The sequence below is a fragment of the Coturnix japonica genome, chromosome Z, assembly GCF_001577835.2.
Source record: "Coturnix japonica isolate 7356 chromosome Z, Coturnix japonica 2.1, whole genome shotgun sequence".
Classification (NCBI taxonomy): domain Eukaryota; kingdom Metazoa; phylum Chordata; class Aves; order Galliformes; family Phasianidae; genus Coturnix; species Coturnix japonica.
Window position 1 is genome coordinate 40,635,953 of NC_029547.1, and position 18,503 is coordinate 40,654,455.

Consider the following 18,503-nt stretch of genomic DNA (forward strand, 5'->3'; position numbering starts at 1 on the left):
CATCACTGTAGGTTGGGACTGCAACACTTTTAAGACAGGCCTGCCAAATCCCAGCATTAGAGTAACATGCCAAACCAAAATCTTTAGGGATATGCAATTATCATAAATGTAAATAATATACTCGTTATATATATAAAGCATACACACACACACACATATATACTGATAAACGTATGTTTAAATACAGATCAGTAGTAAAATTACCTATATCCTAAAGACAGGAAAGTGCAGTGATCAACTAAGACTGGGCTAGCTCTAATACGTATGCACATGAAGACTCGCATGACCATGGTTATCAGGCAGGCAGGAAGAAAACAATGGCCTCTTCTCTGGACGAGTGACCTCCAAATAAATGTCAGACTCCGCAGTAGTACCACTCTCAGCTTGCTGACCAGTCACATGCCACTCCTGACAGCGATCCAGTTCTAACCCTTGTGTGCGCAGGACTCCAAAACACTGCACAAGGCAATACAAGTCCACTTTGTTTCACATGCTACGGCCCAGCAATACTGGACAATGTGACACTAGCCTTACACCTTCATTGTATATATGGTCCCCAGAAATACCCTATCAGGCAGTACTAACTTTACAAGGATCCAGTTAGACTTGTGAAGTCAAAACCAATTGGGAATGCATGGCAGTCTCTACACAGCATGCAAGAATGAATGAACAGAGTATTCTGTACTCTGTATGAGCACTTCAGTAGACATCAAGAACGTAAGAGCAGGCTCAGAGGCACAAAAGGCTCTGTTTATTTTAAGGTCAACTACAAAGATTGTGCTGACAGCAAACAGTAAATTTACACCAATCTTACAAAGCAAGTTAACCTGTAAAAAGAAGCTTATTAAAACAAAGAAAGCTAATACTAGCAGTTTTATTTTTTTTTAATGAAACAAAATCATCTTTTAAGAATGCCCATATTGGTACCCTATTAGATTTTTGCTTATTACCAAGCAACTGAGACTTAGTGAACTATGTTCATCTTTAAAAAGGTGTAAAACAACAGACTGAGAGCAGAAGCTGAACAAGACAACTCTCAAAGGAACCTCACACTCCCTTTAAAGGAATTTAAATTTAAAATGAACATTCAAATGAACTTCAACATTCTCCAATTGCTCAACTGTTTGTATGAACACATATTGACTTCGCACATTGAATTTCAACTAATACTTAATGGAATCTTTAATTCATTTTTGTGACATTTAATTTCAGAAACCTGCAAGTCTAATAAATATTACACTGTTTTCTTTACCACTAATGTGGAAAAAGCTTTGAATGTAATTGTGTACTTAAACAGTTTAAATTGTACTTGCTGTGCTATTTAAAACACACTGCATTGTGCACTACTTCAAATTTAGTTTTGAATTTAACTGTATTTCTGAGAATCGGCTGCATACCAAATATCTTACTTCAGAAAAAAAATAATTCACTTGAAACCAGGCTGGCAAACAATGTTACAATTTTTGTTAATACGTGTAAAACATTAAAATAAACCTTATTTCCTTTTATTGTTCCAGTGCTAGCTGCACAGAATCACTAACACTTTCAGAGCTTGTTACACCATCTTCTTCCTCATCCTTATACCGTAGGCACATTGCTGGTTCTACATAATTTTTTTTTATAACCAGGGCTAGGAAAAAAAAAAAAAAAGCAAGTAGTTAGTAAGCATTATCTTATTTCTTAACAAGCTGGAAAGATATGTTGCATATAGATAGCTTTTCCTCTATCACAAAAAGCAAATAATACAAAAAATACTTACTGCTATTTTATTACTTTACACTGTCAGTTGAGGTTCTTCCTGTTGAAGTACTATGATCCCAGAGCTGTAGCAACTGCTCTCCAATTTGCGGCTCTAGCTCCTAAAAATAAGCAGAGAAATAGAGAAGTTTTTACTGTATTGAATATAAACTACCTGTAACGAGACAGATAAAGGCGACTACTTTCAGTTCTTCTGGAAGAGCTCATTCTTTTTGCTTTTGAGACATATATTAGAACTCCCTGCACAAGTTTTTTGTTTGTTTTAAATAGGACTGCAAGAAGACAAAAGATCAGCCCAGTCTGTTTGAGCTGCTTTTCCATCCACAGTAACATACCAGTTTTTAAGAAGATAATTCTAACTGAACAGACCATCACTATACAGAAGAATAACATAACCTTGTGCCTTTCTAAAGCTAAAGATTATTATTCCCTATATTTTAAGCTTAATTCAGTACAGTGTGATGGTAAACGAGTAATAGGGTTGCTCTTTGCCATGGACATAAATAGAGAACAGTTGTGAAAATATCCTTAAAACTCTTCAGGTTTGAAGAACTATTTGCAATAGAATCAGAGAATCAATCAGGATGGAAAAGACCTTCCAAGACCATCAAGTCCAACCACAACCTAATTATACTACCCTGACTTTAACAACCCTCCCCTAAATCGTGTCCCTGAGCACCACATCCAAACCGCTTTTAAAAACATTCAGGGATGATGACTCAACCACCACCCCAGGGAGCCTGTTCCAGTGCTTAACAATCCTTTCTGTAATGAAGATTTTCCTCATATCCAATCTAAACCTCTCCTGGCACAGCTTGAGGCCATTTCCCCTCATCCTGTCACCAGTGAGAAGAGACCAACCCCACTCTCACTGCAATCACCTTTCAGGTATTGGAAGAGAGCAGTGAGGTCTCCCCTCAGCCTCCTCTTTCCCAGACTAAACAATGAAAACTGAACAATATTTCAGAAAAGCTGTTCTACCTGGGGTCTAAAGGTTATGACACTTTCAAAGAGTGGGTGAATATACAAGAACTTTGTATACAAATGATTGACAGTTTGATCTTTGACGTGTAACAGCTAGAGATAAATTCTGATATTTAAATTTTAACAGTAGATACAGAATAAGAAAGAACAAGGCCATTTTACAAAGATTTTCTATGTGAAGTATACAATCCTGTTAAAAGCATAAATACATCTTATTTCATATATTGCTTTATACTGAAGCGATAACGATTCAGTTTGTATAACCCGACCTACTGCTCTGAAGGTACATTGCAAAATTATTCTAAGGCTTTGTCTGCTATATTTACTTGTTCTTGTCTTACACCAAGATATCAATTAATTCAAGAATAATGCATTTGCATGGTGTGCAGAAATTAAGATTAACAGACAAATGAAGACAGCTCAGAGACATGAATTCCAAATATGGTAAAATAAATACAGTTCCAACAAGTAAAGGAGGCTCCACATGACAGTAACATTACCTGGCCATCTCTGCTTATCTGTACTTCCTTATTGTCATTCCAGGGGTTGAGCAAATGTTGTGTAAACTGGAAAGGAATGCTTTCTTTTCGGATCCATTCCACCTTAAACACACCTCCTAAACCAGTAGATCCCCAGCACTGACTTTGCTCACACCCTATCTCTGAAGACATTTTAGCAAATCCCTGGAACAAAAATTGAAACATGAAAGCAAGAACACAATATAATTATTTATATTTCACAACTGTGAAATTAAATAAAGACTGGACTGAAGACTATACATTCAGATTAGTTGTAGGGTGATCTCACAATGTCCCTCAAGTAGCTGGATGTATAAAAATTTACATCTAGAAAATCAAAAGTATCTTTCATTTTTCCTCTTCAAAGATGCTCTCTGAAATCTGACCACTGAGAAGAATCTGTTAATCACTCATGAAAACCCCTCAGCAAAGTCTTTAACATGTCATAAAAGCATCAATACTAACACTGTATTACATAACAGTCCATGAGCTATATTCTGTTAGTTGTAAATGCTTTTGCATTTTCATTCCCATCTTGTTAATTTTTCACATAGAATTAAGAGAAGACAGCTGATTATCAAAAACAGAAGTCAGAGTTCCTTTAGTTTTCTTTTCCTGCAAAGAAGTGGGAATTTAAAAAAAAAAAAAAAAAAAAAAAGAAAGAAAGAAAAAAAGACAAATATCCAGATATTATAAGAAAGAAAACAAAGAACAACATTTCTTCCAAATTATTTAAGCAGGACACCCCTACTTATCTCCTTCCTCCAAAACAAAAAAATAAAAACAACAAAACTACTAGCCTGGTATCTTTTCTGCCAGTCATCATGCTCTGCTTTTCTTGGACTGCTGAGTTAGCAGCATACACTATTGCTTTAAGACACTGAATTGGACTTACATGGTAAGGTTTTGGTGGAAGGGGTTTGCATGGTAGCTTCTGTAAGCAGAATTAAACAGTGCCCCATGTGAGAGCAGAACCAGCTGCAGCTGCTCCAAAAGGGATACACTGCTGCCAGTGCTGAGCCATAGGAGACAGTGGCTGTGCTCTGAGAGGATCAGATTTAAGAGAGAGGAAACTGTGGCATAACAGCAGCTAAGAGAGGAGTGAGAAATGGGACAAAAGCAACCCTGCAGGCCCTGAGACTTGTGCAAGAGAAGGGGAGGCATATTCCAGGCATATAACGGAAGCTCCGAGCAGCCCAGGAAAGGCTCATGAATCAGATTCACAGAGTTTGGAAGGGATCTCTGGATTTCAGTTTGTTCAGCCCTCCTAAAGCAGGTTTTCTCAAGTATGTTACACAGGAAAGTATCCAGGTGAGTTTCAAACATCCCCAGAGAAGTCTGTGCAGTCTCTCTGGATAGCTCATTCCAATGCTCTGTCAGTCCTCAGACTAAAGCTTTTTCTCACGTTCAGATGAAAGTTTCTGTGTTCCAGATTCTTGCCCTGTCACTGGCCACCAACAAAAAGAGCCCAGCCTCGATCTACTTGACACCCACACTTTAGATATTTTTAAGCACTAATAAGATCTCTCCTCAGTCTTCTCCAGATTAGTATCTCAGGTCTCCTGGTGTTACGTCATGTGAGAGATGCTCCAGGCCCCTCATCATTTTTGTGATACATTTTGTGGCCATCCACTGGATACTCTCCAAAAGTTCCGGCCTTTCTTGAACCAAGGAGCCCATAGTATTCCAGATATAACCAAAATACAGGATTTTTGGCATTTGATCTTGTTACAAGGTCATACAGCTGGCAGATCAAGCCCATCCAGATCCCTCTGTAGGGATTTCCTACACTCAGACAGATCGACATTTTCTCCCAGCCTGGTGTCATCTGCAAACTTACTGAGGCATTACTCAGTCTCCTCACTCAAAGCATCAGCAAAAATATTAAATAAGGCCAGCTCCAGTACTGACCCCTGCAGAACACCACTAATAACCAAGAGGATTTAACTCCATTCACCTCCGCTCTTTGGGCCCAGCCAGCCAGGTTTTTAGCCAGACAAGTCAGTACATCCGTTCAAGCTATGGGCTGGACAGCTTCTCCAGAATACTGTGAGAAACAGGTCAAAGGTTTACAAAAGTGTAAGTAGACTATGTCCACATCCCTCACGATGAAGATGGTCAAGTGTGACCTGCCTTTCATGAACCCATGCTGACTAGGCCTGATCCTCCGCTTGTCCTGCATATGCTGCATGATTGTACTCAGGATTATCTGCTCCATGACTTTCCCTGGTACGAGGTCAAGCTGACAGGCTTGTAGTTTCCCAGCTCCGCCTCCTTGCCCCTTTTTGAAGATGAACTGACACTGGCTTTCTTCTTTTCCACGGACACCTTTCCCATTCTCCATGACCTCTCAAAGATGATAGAGTGGTTGGGCAATCACTGCTACCAGCTCCCTTAGAACTCATGGGTGCATCCCATTGGGACACATGGGTTTGTGTGCACTGAGTTTCCCTCAGTGATCTCTGCCCTGACTCCCCTTGACAAAGGAGAATTCCTCCTTTCTCCAGACTCTCTCTCAGCTCCAGGGTTGTGAATCCTGAGGAGAAGATAAGACTTAAGCAAAGAAGGCATTCAGTAACTGTCTTCTCAGTATTCAGTTACCAGGGCACTTATCTCATTCACATTTTCTCATCTTCCCTCTGATATTGATATACCTAAGGAAGCACTTCTTGCTTTCCTTGACCTCCCCCACCACATTTCACTCCAAGTGGGCCTTACCCTTTCTTGCTACATCCAGTACACCCTGACAACATTCTTATATTCCTCTCAAGTGGACAGATTCTTTTTACACATTCTGCAGATTTTCTTCTTCCGCACTGCTGCCTGTGGGGCCTGATGCTGGCGCACTGCTCTCCTGAAGGATGGGCCCTATGGTAGGGATCTCTGTCAGCATAGTGCCTGGAAAGCTGAAGCCCACGCAGGGCCAGTTCAGGAAGGACAGCATCCTGTGGGAGGAACCCCACATACAGCAGAGGATGGGAGTGACCACGTAGTGCTCTGGGGAGAAGGCAGATGAAGGTGGATAAAGTGGAAATATATTTTTAATCAGCTTTTAGTTCTCCCTTCACTACTCTGTCAGTAATGGGCAACAAGTTACCTTTGTCTCCCTATGCTGTCTGCTTTGCCTATGAGATTTTCTTCCATCACACTCTCCTCACCTGAGGAGTGGGAGTGAGAAAGAGCTATATAGTGGGGCTCATCTACCAGCATTAAATCACCAGACATGCAATTGAGATAGATTTAGCTCAAGACAGACTTAAATGGAGATTAGTAGATGGAATGGAAATTTTAGAAAAGTGTGAAGTAAAGAGAGACTTGATGTGAGAAAACATCAATAGGAATGTAAGCTTCAAATTCTCATGAACGTTCAGCATATTGTGAAAAATGGAGGTCTGGCAACATCAACCACCTACACTCCAGATTTCAGCATATCTTTCTTTCCATGTGTTGGTACTCTCCAGAAAAGACAACAGATCATTTTCAGTATTAAATAACATGCCAAAATTTCTTTCCAATAGTACATCTGCTTTTGCCAAATAATTACGTGGCATCACCAAGTGTCATGGGTTAACCAAAAAAAAAAACAGCTGCATTTATTTAGACTTGTTCATTAGACTAACTTTTGTAAACAGTACTATGTAAAAAAGAAAAATTAAGCTTTTGCAACCTGGGGATCCTCTGATCTAAAAATCTGTGAAGTCAAGACAAAGCTGTTCAAGAATCATAATACAACTTCCTAGTCTTCTAGGTTTTAGTAATTACTTTTAAGACAGAAGAGACTTTATCCAAGTTTGTCATAAAGACATCTATGAGCCTCCCAGACTTAGAACTGCCATTGCATTGTAACTGCTTATACGCTTACAATGTTAGCTTTTGACTGCAAAGGTAACTGTAGCAATCCTTTAGCTTTTGTTTATTTGTAATGGGTTAATGTAGTTATTTCATTAAAAATTATCTGACAGAAAATGTCTGAACGCAATTCAGTCATTACTATTTGGGCAACAAAGTAAGTTACCTGAGAAGGTATATTACAGACAAGAATGAAGAACACTTTCCTTAACCATTGTATTTGTTTGCTTTTACACTACACTAACTAGAAAGTCAAAAATCCTAAGAAAAAACTTTCACAATGGAGTCATCTGCTGCACTCTCCTAAGAAGTAGTATTAAGTAAGGACTCACCTGAAAGTGTCCAGATCCTTGGACAGAAAATATTAAGTAAACCAAGTTGCTCTCCTGAAAAGCTCTGTTTAGTTTTTGTTCATTACTTGGCGTAGTAGACCATATACCTTTCTGCTGAGAAATATCAAGGTTTTGCAGATTGCTGCTCTTCATTATAAAGTACCTAACCGGCATACTTAGCCTTGGTGAAGGAGTTTTGGAACCCTGGAAAAATAAAGTTATGATGAAGTTATATGATGTTATGATGATGTTTTAGTTTTCAACTTTTACTGCATGAAGACAATTCCTTTGACTGTATTCCTGCTCTGCAACCCCAGACTGAGTTAGTTCTGTATGGATTGGTTTTTAAATGCATTTCAGATCTATTTCACATTTTTGAAGCACTTTTCAAATCAAGTATTCATGAGAAGCAGCAAATAAGCAAGACAGAATACGATTAGATAGTCTTGTGATTAACTTAAATGCTTTGAAATTTGACACACCTTGAGAGTGTCCTTCTAGAAATTAATCCTTCTTGACTGTTGGCTGAATTACCCCAGGAAACACAGATTCTCTTTTACACTGACTAAATTTTAAAATTGGTATGACTTAAAAAATATTCAACTCTCCAATGCTAATGTGGCAATACCCAGAGGAATAATAAGTTTTCTTCTCAGTGACTGGTTTACTATTACTTTGGATGACTATTTAAGCATACTGGGAGAATTACAACAGCAACACAAAGATCTTAATTTATCCATGTAATGCACAGCAGTTGTCAAAAGGTATCAGTGAGTTTAATTTCTGAAAATCTATTGGTATCAGAGTGGGTAACTTACGAATAATACCTTTCCAGACACCTGAGAAGGACTAGCACACGGGCTAGGATAGCAGCTGCTGTCTGTAGATTTCACTGATGACTGATCTGACTTCTCATCTGATGTTCGTTTTGAATTATTTTTTTCTTTGTATCTCCTTGACTGATGAAATGATGAAGGTGCAGACTTCCTTACAACTCTAAAGGTAGAGGTTGGAACAGTGTTAACATACGAGAGTTTGACAAGCAGTCACAGAAGTACTTATGTATACATATCAGTGTATCATGTAACTACGTGCACTATAGAAATTACAAACTTTCACAGCTAAAAGAACCTTATGTTTTCTGTAATTTTTCAAAAGCTTACTTTTCAGCATTAGAGGAATCATCAGATAATTCAGTTTCTGCTGAGCTGCCGCCTGACCTCCAGGCAGGTGCTGAAGGAAGTTCGTTGTAAGAAACAGGCCTTGGCCTCTGACCAACTCCTGAAGGCTGCAGCAAACCTGCAGACTGTTCTTCAGTACTTAAAACAGATATAATTGCTCTTAGAGTTATTTCGTCAGCTTGAGACCATGGTTTCGAAGGAGCTCGCATACGTCGCAAAAATAAGCTATGCCACTTGAGTTTGAGTTGCATCAGCAAACCAGCAACCTGTAACAAATACAAATTGTTAAACACTAATATAAGTCAGATCACACAGGGATAGCCTCTCTTATCAGGCAGTATCTGGTATGCTAGAATGAACAGAGTGCAAGCCAACAGGCAATATTAAACCACCAGTAAAGCCGGAAAACAAACAAACATAGGAACTTAGCAGCTTTCTTTAAATGGAGGAGAAAAGGCACTTTAAGGTCATTACTAGAACTTTTTATTTCAATTAGCTCTATAAGGAATCCAAAATTATACAGTAAACTTACAGAATTTATTTTTCACTTTTATCCATCATGTATGTATTAAGTGTTTGAGAATACAGACAGCACAGAGAGAAAATAAAGCATTACATGATTTTTAAGGAAGAATTCCTAAGGGAGATCATTTTCTTACGCAAACTAACTCAAATTACAACATATTTTAGAAAACCATAATTTAAGTTCCATTTTATCTAAAAACTGTTTTGGACACTTTTTAAATATAGCATTATTATTGTATCTGAATGTTGAATGTTTAATAATCCACTAATAACTCCAGCTTCTAAAAATACTCAGAATATCTCTATACATTACTTACTTCAGAGTCCAGTTTGAAATGGAGCCATTCATCTAGCTTCAGTAGTGCCACATTAGATCTTTCGTCCTCCATCCCACTATCACTGTCATCGTTAGATACCCTATTTCCTGTATTAAACGTATATAAAACAAGCATTAACATTTCTACACAATCATCACTTAGATGTAAACTACTCAATAACATATTATTTTATTACATTATTTCACTTCTCAAGGAAATACTTTAAAATGATATTTATTTGCAACGAATGCATCTCAGTAACAAGTCTGCTTATTCTTCACTTTCTTCAGTAGAACTCCAGTACCTAAAATTCTGGAGGGTCCTGTCACATAAGCACCCGCATTCATGACTAAAGCCACATAACAATTTCTTGATATTCATGAAAGTTATTACACAAACTTTTGGCTTGAAGCTCTTTGCAAAACCACACACTGCTCTATGTTTTATTTCCTAGTAAAACAGAAGATATAAACAGCTACAGATATATATTTGTGTGAATATATATGCTCTATTAAATTGGATTCTCATTTCCAGAAGTAATTCTTGATTTCTATTTAATAACAAAAAAAACAACAAAACAAAACAAACTATTTTTTAAGGGTAATAGCCAAGGAGCAAGACAAGAAAGATTAAAAGTGCCTCTTATTTTGATTCAAATTAGAAATTGTAGGAAACGGGTGGGAAAATAGATTAACTTGTATTCCCATGGCACCAAACTTAAATGAAGAAAATAAATGAAAATTTCTTTGTACCTTCCCACTAAATGTCATTAAAAGGAGAACATAACTGCTAATCATTAAAACGCATTTTCTATCTACAAGAAATTCAAATGTTTTGCCATATTGCTTCTAAATTGCTATTTAGTTTAAAGTAAATGGCACAAATTATCAAATAAAGTGATCTGTAGAGGAAAAAAGTGTGCACATCACACTTCTTAGTGCTAATATTTACAGTAGACATTTCACAGTATTATTTGCATTCCTTATTCCATCAGTAATTATACTTTATTATAATTTGTGAGACTTCAGGACTACATAGCTACAATTTAAGAATATTAATCCGTTCTACTCGTACACATGAGTTTAAGTAATTTAATATAACAATACTGACTTTCTAACAGAAAAATAATACTGGTTGCTATGGAAATACTACATCAGAAAACTGTAAATTATTCTCAGAACTTTACACCTTACATCAAACTAAGTGCTAATACATCAAAGTGCCCTCTGTGCACACTACTGCCATTCCCAACATCTCAGACAAGTTCTTCCAAGTTGGAACAAAATGCTTACTGCCACCTTGAAGTTAAAGCCCACGTTGGCCCTGCATTCACAGGTGACAAGATTGACTTCTGCTATTGGATTTACCAGTTAAGTTTTAAGTACTGCTGAGAGGCAGGAGGAGGAGAGCAAAAAGAACAGAGCAGAAACAGAGTAACTACTACCATCTACAATCTAGAAACAACTACCACAGACACAGTTCAGAAAAGCTTGTTCTAAAGTTTATATAACTTTATCTAGGGAAAGAGTAGGACCTCCTAGATTTATACCTCCAGTGGTGTCCACCACCGTAGGGTTTTATAGAGATGCCAATACCATTTCACATCAAGTCCAGATCCACCTTGTTAATCCACCATATCAAAGCCTATGTAATTCAGGGTATTCTCCAGGAAGCATAAGTTATACTCACCCACCCTCAGCATCTTTCAAACTAATTCAGGGATTAAAACAGCAGCAGATTTTCAAGTTAAGAAAATCATGTTTTCTTAAGCAAAACACAAAGGGCTCAAAGCTGCTTTGGATGTGACTGTACTGAAGCACAGAACCTTTTGGCATCCTGACTGCCTGCACAGGGCTGGGTGTTTAAAGGGACGGTCCTCTCATGCCACAGATGCTATGTGGATTTAAGTGGATCACACTGATACACAACATGCTCACACAAAGAACTGTAGGAATCTCAGAAGTGACTAACAACCAGCTGGAAGGTGAAGATTTCAGACTATCACCAGAAGAGGAAGTGATGCATGCTGAAGAGGTTCCACTATATAATAAACTGCTAAAAAGTGAGAAGAAATATGCCTCATTCACTGATGGGTCCTGTCACTGTGAGAAAGCATCAGAAGTGGAAGGCTGCAGTACAGAGTCCAACACAAGTTGCAGAAGTTAAAAGGAGAATGGAGCCAAATTTGCAGAATTAAGGACCATCCAGCTGGCTTTATATATTGCTGAATGAGAGGACAGCACTCTATCTCTACACTGAATACTGGATGGTGGCAAGGAAGCAGAAGAACTGGCATAAAGAACCAAACTTGCCTGGGCCACTACAGAATGCTAGTTCATTTTTAATTAGCTGTAAATAAACTGACAAGGTAATGGAGAATTAACTAACTATTATCAAAGAATTTATGAAGTAGCTGCCCAATCATAGAGCGCTAAGTCAGAAGGGATTGGCTCAACTTTAACAAAGTCATTATAGTTCAGAAAAGCCATTCTGTGATACTACTGAATGTTAGTTTGGAAGGGATATTACAGAACATCCAGCTCCAAACCACCTGCCTTGGTCAGGGTTGCCAGCCACAACATCAGGCTGCCCAGGGACCTATCCAACCTGACCTTGAATGCCACCTATAATGAAGCACCCACATCTTCTCTGGGCAACCTGTCCTAGTGCTTCAACACCTTTTGAGTAATAAATTTTTTCCCAACATCTAACCTAGATCTCCTCTCTTAGTTTAAAGCCATTACATTTTGTCATATTACCATTAGACAGCATAAAAGTTGGTGTGCTCCTGCTTGTAAGCTCCCTTCAAGTACTGGAAGGCCACAATGAGGTCTCCCCAAAGCCTTCTCTTCTCCAGGCTAAACAAGCCCAACTCCCTCGGTCTTTCTTTAAAACATATGCACTCCAGTCCTTTGGTAATCTCTGTGGCCCTCCTCTGGACTCACACCAACAGCTCTGCATCCTTCCTGTACTGGAAGCCCCAGGCTTGGACACTGTACTCCAGATGAGACCTCACAACATCAGAGTAGAGAGGGACAATCACACCCCTCACCCTGCTGACCACCCCTCTTTTGAATGATATAGCTGCTCTTTTGAGGCTGCAAGAGCAGAACAGTGGTTCATGTCCAGGCTGCCTCCAATCTTAACCTCTTTAATGATCTTCTCTTCCACACTGATGAGCACCAGTTCCAGAAACATTTCACCTCTAGTGGGTCTATCCCATACCTGGAACCAGACAGTTATCACCAATAGACTCCAGGAATCTCCTGGATCATGTGCAGTTTTTCTGTATTGCATTCCCAGCAGATATCTGAGTGGTTGAAATCTTCCACCAGGATGAGAGCCTGTGAGCACAGTGCCTCAAGGCTGAAGTAAAAAAGCTTTGTCAGCAGGCTCCCCATGATTAGAGGTGGCGTGTAATAGACCCCAACTACCAAATGTTTTTTACTGGGCCAGTCCCAAATTTTAACCCACAAGCTCTCAATCTTTCTTCATTTCCATTTCTCAGAGGCACCTCTTCACAGTCTATTCACTTCTTAACAATAGAGGGAAACTCCCCCACCTCTCATACCTTGTCTTTCCCTTGTGAAAAGCTTAGAGCTTTCAATCATAGTATTACAGTTATATGAGTTTTCCCACTGTTTTGCTGTGATAGCGGTAAGATCACAGTTTTCCTAAAGCAGCAGCATTCCCTCATTTCTCCCCAGTTTACATCAAAATCCTTCAAATCTTAAGAGGAAAATATTCTATAAATCTACCTCTCTACTATTCATAACACGGTGCTTAATTGTTCTCAGATTAGTGTAACTTATAAGTAATTATTCAAATATTATATGGGATTTAACAATGCCCACATTCAAAATTTTTTCTGGTTAACTAATCTCGGATAAATGAAAACAAACCTGCTTCTATCTAATAAATACATAAGTGATTTAATATGGTATGTTTTCATAAATATCATAGCAGTAAGAGAAGGAAGTCCTCATCATTCTTCAACAGGATTATATCAGGGATGCCTGAGACTTCGCATCAATGTGTAGAAAGTATTCAAGTAATCAGTTACAACTCAAGTTTCAAATATGGGGTAGAAAAAACACTATTTGGTAAAAAAGTTTCATAATTTTCATCCACAGCAGAATATAAGGCCAAAATGGTGGTTATCTCTGACAGTACACTGCAGAATTAAATTCCTAAAAAGTTACATTCAAAATAATCAAGATGTAGCACTTAATGTTCTTTTAAAAATGTTACACATTTAGAAGATCATTTGTGCGTGCCTGAGACACTACTTACAGAGCCAGAAAACTATTCTTTAACAGCTACAGGTACTGTAGCTTTGTAGCTTTAAGAATTCATAAACACACATTACACATTCTTGTGAAATAAGCTTTCTATGTCACATACTACTATATATCCAATTGAAGCATTCCAAATCCAAAACCCCATGTACCTCGAAGGGACAAAGGCTCTTGCAAAGCACTACGTGGTAACCTAGTTGGTCCAGAGAAGAGTACCACAGCGACAGGTGTTACAGCTGAACAACATCTGATATTTGCTATCCTGTGAGCTCTTGTCATTTCATCATATATAAGCCAGTCAGTAGGGAGTGCCTGAACAGCTGCAGCTTGCCCATTTGATGGCGGGATCTGCACAAGAGCAATTGAGAGACTAGGCTGTTTTAATCTCTATTTGTAATTAAAATAAATTTAAACACATTTCTCATTTTAAACATATTTATATGTGAACAGATACATACACAGCAAAACTCAATCATACTTTAGAAGAACATTCAAGCATCTTTGAAGGTAAATCTTTTTTCTCTACACCTCTAGAAATGTCATTTTCAGAGCAGAACTTCTTGCTACTATGATCAGATATTACTGTATCTCTAAAACAGGTTCGTAAGTAGAGTATCTCCTTTTTTTAATGTCATATTATCTTGTCCCACATGGAAGGGTTAAATGAATTAACTTCAGGTGAAAAAACAGTGAAACTAAGCCAGTGCTTTACTTTTATCAGCTGGCAGGAAAAATATTCTCTGAAAACAGTGTCTGAAAACAAGCATATGCAGGCTTCTTTAAAGTACTGACAAACTAAGAGGGACATTTCCAAAACGTTCCTAAGTTTGACAGAACATATTTGAATCTGCAATTCAAAAAAAAAAGAATAGTAGATATTACCTTTTTATACTGGGCCTGGCTAAGAACAGATGTAGGATGCAATCGCACTTTCTTCTCTTTCGGTCCTGTCAAAACCAGGCTTTCCCTGTCCACATGCACTAGATTGGGATACATCCCAGCCACTAAGGCAGCTTTAACAACAGCCCAGTTTTCAGAGTTAACGTTAACATCTCTAATATCAGCACCTCCTCTGGCTCTGACAAAACCTGAAGTGGACAAAGAAATTACAATTCAAAAATTTGTTCTGAAAAGGAATTTGAGACAAAAGCTGAAATAAACTATGCATTTGCTGCATTTTTCACACTGCCAACCTTAACAGCACCAAGAAAAAAAAATCTGACAGAAACACTTGATATTTTATACTAACACAAAACACACCTCATTCTTACAATGCAGACATCTCATACAGAAACAAATTAAAAAAACATAAAAATTCAAGGCAACAGTTTACATATGAGTCAGCATATTTCTTAAGAAAACTGGTGGAATGTGGACATATGAGGATATTTTCACTTAGATTAGCATCTAATTCTGTTACCAGCTACAGCTCCTCACTCTAGAATCTTCACCATACTCAGAAAGTACATGTCCATTTCTGATTAGGAAAGGAAAACAACATCAAAGAATATTATTCTTGTAACAATCTATATACACTTGTACCAGACTGAATTCAAAAACTATGTTAAAAAAAAAAATAAATCTGAGCTACTTACCTAAAGCTCTAAGCTGACCAAGTAACTGTGCTCTCATTCCGATTATGATTTCCATTGTAGCTTGAGAAAGAAAGTTCTTTTCACAGAAGGCCCTCTCCCAGCCATCACTTTGTGCCTTCTGCCATGCCTACAAAGAGAATTTTTTAGCTAAGCAAATCTATGGGCAAATCTGAAAACAAGAAAATGTACTTAAAGAACAATGACATTTGTGCTAATAAAATTAGGGCAAAAGTAATTCCCAAACTGAAACGTATCAAACCATTTCTCTAGTCAAGTACTAAATTTTTTACCCAGTCCTCTACATTAACTTAATCTATCTCCAAATCATTCTCTATCCTGTTAAAATGATAATGGTTAGAATTTACATTAAAAAAGTATAAAAACGAAAAGCTAAAGACAATGTTCCCTTTTATATCCAATGTTATAGATATATAATTTACTTCAGTACATAAGCTATTATTAGTAGCCTTTCTGAAGATGAAATAATACCTGGAAAGCCCTGAGGAGCACCATATGGTCACTAAATGTTCCTGCAGCTAAACGTTTTCTGCACACCATAGCTGCACGCTTTTGAGAGGCCACCGCAGGTAAAACAAAAGGGTCTCGATATGCAAGAGTGCAAGCAATAGTGAGAATAGGATCCAGGCACTTCAGAACAACAGCACACAGCACCATTTTGCCAAGGTGTGGCTCTACTGGTAATTCAGCAAGATGATAACCAAGTTCGGTGAGGTCTTCCCAGGCATCCATGGCATCTATTTTCTGATAAATAAACAATAAATGGGGGGACGGGGAAGAAGAGCACAGACAAAAATAATACACTGTGAAAATAGAAAGGATGTGAATACGAGACATTAAATAGACTTGTTCTGACTACTAACAATGTAAGTCAAACTCCATATGAAGTTTGAGACCACATTCTTAAGCATTCTTTACCCTTAACATGAAAACATTACAAAAATGAAAACAGACAAGAACACAAAGCATCCTTAAGTAACTAAACAGTCTCAAGAAACACAAAACTCAGTAATATGTTTCCACACCACAAGCACAGAAGCAAATACAATTCCATCTAGATCTGTACCTATGCTGACCTTGAGCATCTGTATGGCGTTGTTCACAATTGCAGCTGGTGGAGGATCAGGAGCTTTCATGAGAAAGTCAACAACTGCGCAATTTACTGGAGCCAGTAGTTTTGTGTGTAAACAAAGCTCCTACAAGTTAAAAATTAAATGTTAAGATTACACAACAAAAATCCCCTCTTACTGTAACTGATAACATGGCTAGACATAATAAATATATTAAAGTTGTAATTCATAAGAAAACACATGCCTGAAGTGGCATTCTTCGAAGTTCTGGAGTCTGAAATTCCAACATATTCTGAAATCGGAGCCTGCTGAAGAGACGGAAGCAGACTCCAGGTCGACAGCGCCCAGCTCTTGAATATAAAATATGGTAAGCTGTTAATTACAGCATCTTTTAAAACAAATTAAAAATGCACACTCACAAAAAAAAAAAAAAATTAACTCCCCCATAAAACATACATATGCATGCAAAAATATCCCACAAATATGGAACAGAAATGTAGAAGCATATGTAAGCAAAATGTTGTCATCTAGCCCAAATACCACACTTGAAGCAAGGGGCTTCTAGAAAATGAACTACTTTTGATAATTGCTATTACGATTTTAGCCTAACACTGGATGATTTAGAGAAACTAAAACATGTTAAGTAAGCAGTCGCTGAACATCTGAAGTGTTGGGGTTTTTTTGTTTGTTTTCTAACCGTAGGTCAATCCAAATCACATTGTTTTTGCTATAAGGAATATATTCAATTCTTCCTCTGGTAAAAGGCCCTCAATGTGCCCCAAGAAGCTGAGAGTCAATACAGAGTAAAAAGTACAGCAAGGACTGAACAACTGAGTGAGGGGTCAAACAGCAAACACTCGCAAGCACCCTGAAATTCCAACAGACTAATACCAATACTGTAGAAGCAAATGTAGTTATTTATTCCACATAGCCCTGACCCAGCAATGGGAAGAACAGAAGTCAAGAATTTTTTTGATTCCCAAGTCACACTTCTATTGGGAAATTACTCTAAGGAAGCATATGCTGACCCTTGCTTTTTCCATAAAAAATTAATACTGGCCATTGTCAAAGTCTATACTGGACTGTGCAGTATTGTTATCCAGCACTGTTCCTCTTACATTTAGTACTTTACCCTTAGCATACAGGGTAGTGGATTCTTGCAAGATAAAAATAAGTATGAAGTACTTATTACCTCCCTTTTCTCTGCAGAGCACTGGCTTTTGAAATCCACACAGTTTTTAACATTGTAACACAACTCAGTGCATCAAAAGACTTCTAAAAAAGAAAAGCAAGGAAATAAAAAAAGATTTAATAGGGTACATGAAAGAAAAATTACTAATGACCTAGATCATCAACAGATGCTCTCCTAAAAATGATACTAAGCACCACTAGCTTCTAGCACACAGTTATATTCTAAAGTACTTTGTTGTAGGTGGATTTATGCGACCTCTTCAGCAATATCTTTGCGCTACAGTTTTCTAAATCAGAAACTTCCTAGGATAAGTAAAGAAATGATGAGTTGTGCTTTGCACTATCACAGAAAGCAAAAATACGTTTTGCTCATTTCCTTGACTGGAAATTATGTTCTAGTCTTCCAGTACTTGGTACAGAAATACAAGATACTTGTATAAATGCAAGAAGTTGATTGATTTGCTGAATGAACATCCCATGAAATCTAATATTTTCTACTCCATACATTAAGTCTTGAATAGTTCTTTAATTACATCATTTGTGTTTATTTGACAAGCCACTAGTGAAGGGGCATTCAGCATACCATAAACATTTGAAAACTTAATACTGGATTACACCTGATTCAGATACAATAAAAGAAAGAGAACTCCCAGTATTCTCCAGCTCACAGGAAGATGAGGGTCTAAACTAATGGACTTCAATTAACATACAAGCAGAAGTGCTCAGTTACTTTTGTATTTAGCAGTAGCTTTTCCAGGGTTTTTAAGCAGCTGGCTGTCACAAAGCAATTTTTTTCATCTGTATTATAAAGAAATCATTGTTATAAAGAAAAGGGATGTCAAAACTTCTCAACACATTTTTTTACTT

General features: G+C 37.7%; 1 protein-coding gene across 3 annotated transcripts in view; it reads right to left on the reverse strand.

The window, feature by feature from the left end:
• Positions 1-718: 718 nt before the first annotated feature.
• YTHDC2 (YTH domain containing 2) overlaps positions 719-18,503 on the reverse strand; it is a 35,155-nt gene continuing 17,370 nt past the window's right edge. Inside the window, exons 17-30 of one of the 3 annotated variants that reach the window (XM_015849408.2) lie at positions 17,638-17,720; positions 16,690-16,795; positions 16,452-16,571; positions 15,847-16,119; positions 15,358-15,484; positions 14,645-14,850; positions 13,915-14,110; positions 9,465-9,571; positions 8,605-8,888; positions 8,260-8,437; positions 7,442-7,645; positions 3,243-3,425; positions 1,760-1,859; positions 719-1,630 (exon numbers count right to left, since the gene is read on the reverse strand). In XM_015849408.2, coding sequence (XP_015704894.1) covers positions 1,770-1,859; positions 3,243-3,425; positions 7,442-7,645; positions 8,260-8,437; positions 8,605-8,888; positions 9,465-9,571; positions 13,915-14,110; positions 14,645-14,850; positions 15,358-15,484; positions 15,847-16,119; positions 16,452-16,571; positions 16,690-16,795; positions 17,638-17,720 — 2,157 coding nt within the window. In that variant the 3' untranslated portion in view covers positions 719-1,630; positions 1,760-1,769. Of the gene's footprint in view, positions 1,631-1,759; positions 1,860-3,242; positions 3,426-5,978; positions 6,258-7,441; positions 7,646-8,259; positions 8,438-8,604; positions 8,889-9,464; positions 9,572-13,914; positions 14,111-14,644; positions 14,851-15,357; positions 15,485-15,846; positions 16,120-16,451; positions 16,572-16,689; positions 16,796-17,637; positions 17,721-18,503 lie in introns of those variants that run through there. The other 2 variants (XM_015849409.2, XR_001552078.2) reach the window with 2 other exon arrangements.